The 11000-nt window shown below is 40.2% G+C and overlaps 1 protein-coding gene across 2 annotated transcripts; it reads right to left on the bottom strand.

Moving 5' to 3' along the window:
• Nucleotides 1–1187: 1187 nt before the first annotated feature.
• LOC138968614 (uncharacterized) lies at nucleotides 1188–9231 on the bottom strand. 2 transcript variants are annotated; one of them, XM_070341211.1, is made up of 6 exons: nucleotides 8640–9231; nucleotides 7211–7419; nucleotides 6236–6779; nucleotides 4884–5067; nucleotides 3705–3753; nucleotides 1188–2593 (listed from the first exon to the last, which is right to left on the bottom strand). In XM_070341211.1, the coding sequence occupies exons 2-4, from the start codon at nucleotides 7342–7344 to the stop codon at nucleotides 5023–5025; spliced, it is 723 nt and encodes a 240-aa protein (XP_070197312.1). In that variant the 5' UTR covers nucleotides 7345–7419; nucleotides 8640–9231; the 3' UTR covers nucleotides 1188–2593; nucleotides 3705–3753; nucleotides 4884–5022. The 2 variants fall into 2 exon arrangements, with proteins under 2 accessions (XP_070197312.1, XP_070197310.1); XM_070341209.1 differs by lacking the exon at nucleotides 3705–3753.
• Nucleotides 9232–11000: the final 1769 nt, after the last annotated feature.

Raw genomic sequence — 11000 nt, 5'->3', positions numbered from 1 at the left:
GAGACAATGATTACAAATGCCAACAACTATTCCAGAATGGGAAGTTAAAAATAGTATCTTGGTAAGTTTGAATCCACTTGCCACAAATTCCTCGACATTATTCATCGTATTGTAACCGAAGCAACCATATCGATATCCGGCGGACATATTGACTTATTGTCGGAATTTGGGGCGAGACTTTTGATTCAAAACGAACACAATGAGATTAGGTTTAAAAACATTCCTATAAAATAAACTCCATTAAATAGAGGAGCAATACTTGTGAGGCATAAACAGTGTTTAATGCCAAAAATGTCCCCCCCCCCAACCCCCAATATTTTGGACGTCAAGCGGGGTTTGCTTTTTACAGCGTTTCGGTTTTTCGTTACATCTGCAAAGTGGCCGACTGCGAACGTTATCAGTTCATTGGAATGACTCTCCAACAAAGTTAGCTACTGCGAGAGAGTAGGGAAGAGCGAACCTTTGCATACTAACCAGTCTAACCAGAGGTAAGTTTTCATGTTTCATTCTTTTATTTAGAGTTTGCTGTGTGTACTCGTTTGCCGCAATGTGTCACTCACTCTCTGTAGTCTGTCAGTGTCATGCGTCATTATCAACATCCTCAAAGAGTCTAACTCTAAGTCAAACCACAGGCAGAAGGTATCGTTCACTGGACCACTACTTTCATAGAAAGACTACAAGGTATGTCACTCAGCTTCGAGTCGTCTGTGTTCTTGGAGTCGCTTCCTGCGGACAAATTTTTTGTTCAAGACGGTTGGCCTCTTCCAACAGTCTGTGTAAGGTCAAATAAATACAGTTGAATGATTGTTTTAACTATATGTACGTTTAATTTTCAGCTGCCGTACGCTGCAGGTTGTTTCTTTTGACGAAGCAAAGATATATCTGAAAGGACACACTAAAAATCTCTCTGAAAAACCTTGATATTCAGTTCCAATAATGGCGTAGCATAAGCTATACTGGTGCCCAGACCGCGGAAAACAGAATAATCCACATTGCAGAGCAAAAGCGCACAATCCAGAAAACCAGGGCAGCCACAACCCCAACAGCTGAACACTCGCATGCGGAACGGGAATCCTGGCCCGGACAAGCTTATCAGTTATCTACTGGACAGACTAGAGATCCAAGCATACCATGAGCCTGCGGTCATCTTCCAAAACAAAGGACGAACAACATTTACAATGAAGGTAAATCTTCTGGTTGTTTATGTTGGAGCTACACATAGCTCATTGATTAACAACAATATGTGGAGACAAGTCTCACTGTATAACCATTGAGTGGCAAACATATGCTTGTATATTTTATGAGTGGCACAATCCTGGTCAAAATTCAGTATGCTTCAGACAGTGATGCTTATCATATTGAACTAGGAAGATAGTGACTTTGCTGGTCATCATTGACATTGATCTAAATTAACCAATCAGTGCTTTATAAACAATTTTAAACTAGAACATTTGGAATTAATGGCGTTTAATTCAGAGGAATTTCTATCAATTTCCTCTCAACATCGTCAATTACTTAAGTTTGTGTGTAAGATAACCATAATTTTATTGTTTTGCTATGCTAACTATCAATCACTGTAGTTTTATTTACTACGTTGTGTTGTGGTTTTTTTCAGGTATTATGTTCTAAACTTTGTTGCTTATTATTGTACTATCGTTTTAGGGTCACAGTTATTTTACAAATATCATCTTCTAGTTTTGGTTTTGTGCTCAGCTGTTAGTGTGCCTCGCATTTCTCGCTTAGGTTGTCTCCCCCTTTTTGTAAACTCATATTTTTTAATTAGCATTTTTGGTTATTTGGTACGTCTGGTCATCTTATAACAAAAATGTCATTGAACTGAAAAAAGAAATAATAACTTAGTTTCATATTTGAACATTTGGCAGTATGTTTCTTGTGAGCCAGAAAGATCTCACCAGGAACCCAACCTTTACCCAGTTAATTCTACACATTAAAATTTAAATGGAAAATTACGAAACACATAAGAACATGCAACTAAATACACACTGGCAGTACTTGTTATCTACAATCAATTGATATACGGTATACGACACATCCTTGAAACACATAGAACAGTTCTCAAGAAAGAACATTGGCAATTTCCAGTCTTTTTTGTGTTGCAGACATGCAGTGATCACCACCACATTGACCTCCGTCCTCGTCTTCACTCTCCGACAAGTCAATGTCGTCCTCGTCCACGCCATTTTCTATGATAAAGTTATGTAGGACACATGCTGAAAAAATTAACATTGGAACTTCACGGATGTTCGTCATCTTGAGATCCTTCAGTCTGCGGAATTTTCCTTTCAACAAACCAATAGCCCGCTCCACGTCAACTCTTGTCCTTGCCTGGGCTCTGTTGTAGGCAGTTTCCACAGGGGTCAGATGGCCGTTGTCGCGGAATGGAACCAGCAGGTACTTGCGGAGACTGAGGGTAGGCCGAGTCCCAGATCATATGGTACTCTGGAGGCAGCTTACTTGCGTCAGACTCCAACACTCCATAGAGATCTGAGTTGGGGAAAACTCGGCTGTCATGCACGGACCCAGTGTAACCCGTAAACACATCCAGAAAGAGGAGGTCTTTGTCGCATACAACCTGAAACAAGTCGCGTAAATCAATATAAAAATAATCTATCAGCCTGAAACTAAAAACCAACCACAACAGAGGCTACATGTATATATATCCTAATGCTTCGCTAGCCTAAACCATAAGACTGACTCTCTGCAGAACATGCGAATGAGGTGCCTACTGTCCCATATAATTCATTTATCATTGAGTGCATTTTCAGCGTAACCATGACATGCATATGAAATGATAACGAATAATAAAAAAAAATCATGTCTTTGAAGCTGGTAAACATCCCCATTATCACACCGGGGACTGTGTTCCGCCTTATTTCAGCCGGGCTCGTTGTTACTCCGTTTTCAGCCAGGCTCAGTGTCACGCAAACGAAAGTGTCTTCATAAAAACACAAACTATGACTTTCACACTGATTTAAGCTAAAATTGATGAATGTCAGTAGAAAGAAGAATAATTGTTTTCTTTGTAGACAGCTAAAAACGTCTTTTGCTTACCTGGTTAATTGACAATAGCCGAATGGAAGGCATGCATGCGTTTTTTTTAGTGAAAAATGAAGGTTCAACGTACATTTCTCTCAAACATGGATTTGAACAACAAATATTCCTCTATTTTTACTATTTTGGGTAAAGCTATAATCATCTGTATCAATTGCGTGCTTCAATGCATCCTCACTATGTCATAAGAAGGAATCAAAACAAGCAAGTGGTGTACGTTTTGTTCCGCGCTGGGCCTCCTGCATTTTTGCACTGGGCTTGCTTTTGTTCTGGGTGTCCAGCGCGGAACAAAACTCGCCTGACATGGGTTTTGGTTTTACTTCTCGTGCCTCAACGCAGGTTCGGGAAAATGAATCAGCATAACAGCAAGAAACTATAGAACAAACTTATGATACAGAAAAACCATAACATGATACCATTGCTTATCATTTCTTCAGTTTGATCAGCTTTTTTGCCCAAAAAGCGACAACCCGCATGTATTTCAAGCCGATGGGGGTCACATAATAAACCTTGTCAGATAAAAATAACACCAATAGAGAGACAAATTACTTAGGTTAGTGCTAAAAACATCCGTTCCTGGAAATGAGTTTTTTTTTAGAAGACATAGTTTGTACTTTAGTGCAGACACTTACGTTTGCGTGACACCAAGCCCAGCTCAAAACGAAGTAACAACGAGCCCGGCTGAAATAAGGCGGAACACAGTCCCCGGTGTGATTATCCATGCTTAGTCAAGAAATGCTTGAACAAATTTTTAATAAATTTGATCAGAAAGTGCTGCCTCAACTTTCACTAAAAGCGGTATATGACATGTATCTAACAACAGGAAAAGAAAAGTCAGAGAAACGATGTGTAGGTACATTTTCATGATGGTTTTCTTGGAATAAATCCACACACCATCATAATTCATACTTGTCTGAACTCCCAATATCGGTTTAAACATTTAATATTTCTCACGTAAACCATCACAAATACTGTCAGGCTTTTACACACAGTACAAACACCCTTTCATTGAAACACTCACCCCTTGAGAACATAGGTGCTTTCCGTAAAAAGCGAGCAATTTTCACACAAAAATTGTTTTGCATGGTTTATCTTACCCCGGAGCCATCGACATCGTGAACTCTGTTATTCCACTTTCCCTTTTTGACAAAGCAGTCGTCAGGAATTTGAATGCGACTCGCTGTGAGCTTGTCTGCAATAGCACGTTATTATGTACCTCTGACTATGCACGAAACAAACGGCTGTGGTTCACAAGAACCCTCGTGATGACTTTTGACTATTCACAGGAATTGGCACACCTTACGTGAACCTGCTTCCGGGCGTTCCTTATTTTAACTTTAAATACTTCGAGTTTTAATGATCTTGTCTTGATGAAAAAATATTTATTTTATGATTTAAGAATGTTTGTGTAACACGCTGTCAATTTATTATTTAGATTTGAAAAGTTCGGTCTAGCGCCAAAACGCACCTCGGTCCGATTGTCTTGAAGACAATCCGCAACATTAAATCTTTGAAAATTACTCGCACAGCCTCTTTACGTAGGGCACCTAGGATGTTCCCTTTGGTGAGCGTGATGGTTTACGGGAGGCGCACTTTGCCTTTAAATACTTGTCTTTAAATTCAAAGATTCAAATAGTGACTTAAAATTACAGTAGATTCCAAAATTTATGAAATGACACTGCTAGTGTTACTCCAGTATTTCAATAGGGAATAAATACACAGGCACCATAATGGTCAGGTCCTCCAACCTTTCAGTTCTGCCAACATTAACAATCCACCTATCTGAAACAGAAAGTGATCAAATCTGTTACCTGGAGATGCATCGCTGGGAAACCTTTGCGGCAGATGTACGCGTCGCTGTTCTCAACCCTGGTTCCTGGTATCTTTATGTAGGTCCCACCAATCGCTCCAACTACGCCGGGAAACCAGCTCTGGCTGCCCATTTCCCAGCTAATCGAGCCAGGTCACATCTTGGTGGCCACTGGATGACATCTCCTGTGAAGAACAGAAAATTGCATTAAAATATGCTGATCACAGTGTTAATTTTATTCAAAATTATCTGACAGTTTACCCATGTCTGTACTATTTACAATTAAAGTTACAGGTCTCCCAGTCCCAGCCACACGCCGGGGAAGTGTTACGACAGAAAAAATTGCCGTTTGTTACGATAGCATTCTGCAGTCCCATAGTCAACAAGGTTTCGAGCCCGAAAGGTGTGTAACTTCCAAACTAATAATTATTGTGGCGTAATTATCGAAGCCAGCAAAGTTTATTTGTTCTCAGCGGATTTATGAATGCATGAGGATTAACATGTTATCGATTTAATTTTTGAGGCTTCTGTTTTAGATTTGTGACAGTCGTATTTGTTGAAATTGTTTGATTTGGGGATTTCTTTTTAAATGGTGGAGATTACAAGAGGCTTGAAGCAACAACGGTCATTTGATCAGGTAATGTGATGTATCATTAACTGAAATGCATCAATAGCAGTGTCCCAATATTGTGTTTGTGTCATCGGCTGAGGAAAAGAGCATGTGTATTTTTTTGGTACGCGTCGCCGTGCTAGCAGTTACGACCGCCAGCGATGCACTGATACGGCCGCCCCACTTTTCTGTTACGACCGCCGACTGTTTCGGCTACGGCAGCCGGCACTCATTTTATTCGTTTAATAATGTTATTGCCAAAGTTTATGACAGTTTGCAAACAAATATGAACGGGTTTCACTGCACATCGGTTGTGCACCGTCGTGTTATCAGGAATTTTGATTCCCTGCCCTCTTTTATTTAATATCGCATTCGTCACAGTTTATATCTAGAGTTGTTCTACTTCCAGTTAAGCGTGCACATAGTTTCAACGGGCATGTACATGACAAGTTCAAATGTCAATTGTCAAAATCAGTCGCTGAAAATCCAACTCGGTCTAAAAGACGGACACAAAGGAATCCCACTCACCAATTACTCGGGTGAGTCAGGGGGGAGATTGGGGTGGGGTGGGGGTTAATAACTAGGAGTCAAATTCAGATTAAAAAAAAGATTTGAACTGGGTATGCATTTCTGTTGTCAATATTTTTGAAGAAAAATGCCTCTCTACAAAACTTTGATTGTAATTAGTTACCTTGATGCGTCTATGAGTATGAGACACTGAACCGCCTAAATATCTTTCTTACCTGCACAATCTGTATATCCAGGACTTTCCCCAGTCCCTGTTTGATGAGAGTGTATGTGCCATATTTGGCACAGTGTCCTGGGCTATCTGACCGCCCATCACCAATCAGCTCTAGACTTGTTCCCTCGTCCTGAAGCTGCGAAATGAGCTCTGACTGCTCCCGTTTCCATTTTCTTTCCACTGTAGAAAAAATGAAGTGCCGCTGATGCCAGAAGAACGTGCTCTCCAAAATGTAACGCACATTGAGCAGGTAAAACAGCCGGAGAATTTTTTTCGGGCTGCAGCCAGAGAGCACAACAGCTGATGACAGGAGCAGGTTCCCGCAGGGCATCTGCTTTATGTACGGTTGGCTGGTCCACTCTCTGAAGAAACAGCACTTGGAGCAGTCTTGTCGGACGTGGATGCAAGATCCCACTGTCTTCGATATGAAGGACTTCGCAGGGTGAGAGCATCGAGGACAACTCTCAAACAGCTGCATCAAGTTTGCCTGGAAGACAATGTACTTGTCTTCCAGGTCGGGGCTGGGTCTCGGCTCAGGGGCATTCCTAAAACACACAGGTTATACACTTTCTTAGCACATAAAGGGTTACTATGGAAACTATATGTGCCATACACAAGAACAAATTGTTTCACTGCTAGTGCTATGGATATAATTACTTCATGCTATACATGTCGCAATGACAGTGAAATCCAGTATAACAAAAACATTAAGGTGAAATTAGCTTCTTACTTGTGATGAGAAATTAAGCTAAATAATGTCACAACAAAAATGTTTATTGACATGTTTTTGGTGTTTTCCCCCCATTTAATAGACAAAAAGGGGCTATGGCCAGTGAGATAAAGACCAGAGAGAGAAAGACAAAAACAAAGGACACAGTGATAGCAGCTAAAAATAGCTGACTGTCACCCAAAGTAACCCTTGACTTCTGTCTTACTTTTTAAAATGTAGAGAAGTAGATGTCTATTGAAAACTTACAAGAACTGCGGATCTTCTGGTTCACCTCCATCCTCGTCAGCAGGCTCGTCCTCTTCCGCAGCTGCAGCGCGCTGTCGTTCACCTTTTCGTTCTTCTTTCCCCACACTCTCATCTGTAGAAGTTAGAACCGGCATTGCGTTTTAGAGGTGGGGCGTTGATCAGGTTGCATTGGATCCTGACATCCTTGGTTTCGGCAATGGCAGAAACATCTGAAGAACAAATGACATTGCTGATAATTGATAATTACAAAACAATGTACATTTCACTTCAATAACCGGAACAATGACAAGTTAATTTTAGTTTATTTATATTACTGTAACAAGCGGACTACTGATATTCATTTACAATACCATATAATCATACCTGTAAGTGTAAACTTAAATTAGGAACAGATTTTGGAATGTTGCATTTCTGCTGCAAAAGTAAACAGGAGTGAAGCGTGCAGTAACAGGGATGTCGTTAGGCGTCGGACATCGGACATATATAACGATGAAAATCCCCAAATGTCCGATTCACATTGCCGCATGTCGGTCAGATGTCCTATCGTTTTAGCCTAAGCGTGGTCATTGTCCGATATGTACTCCATTCCTTCGGACAGCGCGATAATCGTTAATTTTCATTTCAAGATACAAATCTTCTAAAACACCGAACGCTCATGTTCAGCTGACACTTAAGTTGCCAGTGCCGCGTGCGGATCTTTTCTTTTGTCTGGAATTCCCAAACCGTTTGTGGTATGCGCCGTTTGGGTATTTATACCGTCTCGGTGCAGCGCACTGATCTAAAAATAGTGGATTATTTTTAGATCAGTGCATGCTACAGGAGTACGGGAGACATCTCCAACTGACTAAATTTGTCGTCTGCTTTTGTTTTAGATATGAGACGAAGCACTGAATTATGACGCTGGAAAAAAAACTAAAGCCTGCAAAAGACCAGCATTAGATCAAACCGATCATTTTGTTTTTCAACTTTTATCCAAATCATGCCGTTTGTAATCAAAGTAAGACTAAGAGCTCTGAAGTTGTCCATGTTGGTTTCTTTTTTGTGGTTTCTTTGAAACTAAACAAATACAACATTATACGCACACTGTGTTGATGTATTTACTATATTATGTGTGTGTTCTACAGCGCGCGTGTGTGCGTGTATGTGTGGGCGCATGACTTTGGAACAATTCCATGGAATGTGTTATAAGCTGTTTGGCGCAAATTCATAATGTCCTATTACACTTTTTGAAAGCGGTCAAATGTCCTATTTATGCTGAAGAACTCAGGACATTTGTCCTATAGGTATGAATTTGTAGCAACATCCCTGCAGTATGTATAATAGTATATCAGACCAATTATATATAGCTCAGAAAAGAGATATAAATGGCAAACTTTAAAACAATTCAAAAGAATATAAACGATAAAGACTGTTAATCTGAAAAGCTCACATTTATGTTTCCCTCGCAGTTTGATGTGCACTTGCACGTATGCTTGGATGCTGATGACGTGGCTGGTGGTACTTCTGGTTGTAGTTGATTCCCACGTTCCTGTTCATCCTCCTCTTGTAGCTGTAAAGCCTCCACATTGTCTTCGTCATCCACTTTGACATTCAGCGGGCAGTTGAAGTTTTGCTGCTGTAAAAGTAACAAATTGCATACTTATAAAACATCTAGTGAATACAAACAGCTCTTGATTTCCTTTTAATTTTACCGTACCCAACCAATTTTTACCAAGCCTATTTCAATTCTCACTGCCAATGCTAATTGCTATGGAGTACGTGTGACTGTGAGTGTCAAATACTGTAATTTTATAATCCCTCATTTCCTTTTATCTTCTTTAACCAAAGTTCACCTAGCCTACATCAATTTAACAAACATATTAATATTATATCACATATGTTCTGAAAAAGAGTGGCACTGGCACAAATTGACAAAACATATGGGGATCTAAATCAAACCAAAGCCGAACATCTGATGGGACAATAATGATACTGAACAGCTGACTGGCATGGTGATTTGTTTGAATTTGATGCCTGTGCATGGATAAACTGATTTGCAGAAAATGTTCCTTAGCCTACATGAATACATGTACTGATCTAGATGAATTTCCTGTCACTCACTCACTGTGACTAATCTAGTCTTTCTATGTAAGTATAGTGGTCCAGTGAACGATACCTTTGCCTGTGTCACTCCCTGTCAGAGGAAAGTTATTCATCCAAAGTGAAAAAACTTAGACTTACTCGTGTTGCGAAAAAAACAAAGTATTTAGTCTACACCCGAGAGAGCATTTTTGGAACAAACAGTGTAGAGTCAATATAGGGAGGACAGAGGAAATTTTAAGGCGACATCATAAGTTCTACCTTTGTACCTACCTCGCGTGCAATGGCCAATGTCGAGTTTCAACCGCGTAGTTCGTCGACGACACACTTATTCTTAAAAGTCAGCAATTGACGACGTGGCGAAAATATTCTGAAATTCTGAAATTCTTCTCTCCGTTGGGACCGGGTTTATTTGGTAAACGTAAGTGGTCCTGCGTTGATCATGATGTCACTTGTCGATTCCGGATGCGGTCTTCGAGTTTGGTTTCTCCGGTGATCTGTGTAACGTCTTTCGGTTCAGCACATACACGGAGGCAACTCCTGTCAGTGTGTTCCAAGCTTTATTCATTTCTTAGTAGCTCCAGACAAGCACATGTATGGTACATCGACCTAGATATTCTCCCGCATGGTGGGAAGTAACGTGCAGTGCGCATGTCCCGTGACGTATGCCCTTGTTACAATGCGCATGTCTGGCCTAGTGCCTTACTAAGCTCACTAATAGTCATCCCCCTTTCTCTGCCGAATGCAAACAAATCAAATGTCCTACTCTCTCTAAATTATTCCTACCAAGTAATGGACAAATCATATGCAACCAACGTTGTTCCTACTTTTACAATTACCAAACTCTGAAACACATTTTTATCCACAACACCAATACAACATTCTTTATAACAACACCAGAATGTATTTCAATGATGTGACACACTCAGAACAACACAAAGTATGCTTTTGTTCAATAGTACCTCACACATAATTTCCATCTTAATAGTACTACCCCATGTACGCATAATAAACAAAAATATGCACAATAAGTCAGTTCAATAGTACCTCATACATAATTTCCATCTTAATAGTACCGTACACCATGTACGCATAATAAACACAAATATGCATAATAAGTCATACAACTTCTTCCTTTTAGCACCATATTGTTTGACTAGTCCAGATCAAAAACATAGCAGTCAGTCAATTTAGTTTAGTTTTGTTTTTGTTTTACTGTGTCTCATATTCTTGCAATATTGTGGTTTTTTGACCAGTCTCCCACTGCGTGTTGCCACTTGTGGTGAAATGCTTGTTGTTTGTTCTGCTTGTATTTCATGATCCTGAGTGCCATTTTCTGTGTTGTGTTGCTTTGTTGTCATGCTTTCTGTCACTTGTTTTTGCCCTGTTTGGTTTGTTTGATCTGTTGTATTTTGATGGTATTTTGGTGACTGTGGTTGCTGAATGAGTATCTGTTCATGTGACTTTCGGAGGTGTTTTCGATTTCTTCGGTACCGCCTACCATTTGCACACATGCGCACGAAAAAGATCCCACGTTCACAGCGAAAGTCTCAGGGCTTGGAAAACACGAAGACACGCATGCATCATCTCTCGTCTCCGATTATCATGATCGTATTTCGATAGGCCTACTTTGACGAGACAAACTCAATGCTGGTGTGTCGAAGAAGACAGCCACAGCGGGCTTGTTCGAATCAAAGTATCACACCATATC

The sequence above is a fragment of the Littorina saxatilis genome, linkage group LG6 (assembly GCF_037325665.1).
Source record: "Littorina saxatilis isolate snail1 linkage group LG6, US_GU_Lsax_2.0, whole genome shotgun sequence".
NCBI lineage: Eukaryota > Metazoa > Mollusca > Gastropoda > Littorinimorpha > Littorinidae > Littorina > Littorina saxatilis.
The sequence above is the reverse complement of the archived record's forward strand: the minus strand, read 5'-3'. Positions and strand labels throughout refer to the sequence as shown.

What these genes read in the sequence shown, in the direction of transcription:
- LOC138968614 (XM_070341211.1), bottom strand. Translation starts at nt 7,344, where the DNA reads ATGCCGGTTCTAACTTCTACAGATGAGAGTGTGGGGAAAGAAGAACGA. An exon ending in CCAGAAGATCCGCAGTTCTT is followed by an intron (nt 6,780 to 7,210) that starts GTAAGTTTTCAA and finishes TGTGTGTTTTAG; the next exon opens with GAATGCCCCTGAGCCGAGAC. An exon ending in TGGATATACAGATTGTGCAG is followed by an intron (nt 5,068 to 6,235) that starts GTAAGAAAGATA and finishes TGTTCTTCACAG; the next exon opens with GAGATGTCATCCAGTGGCCA.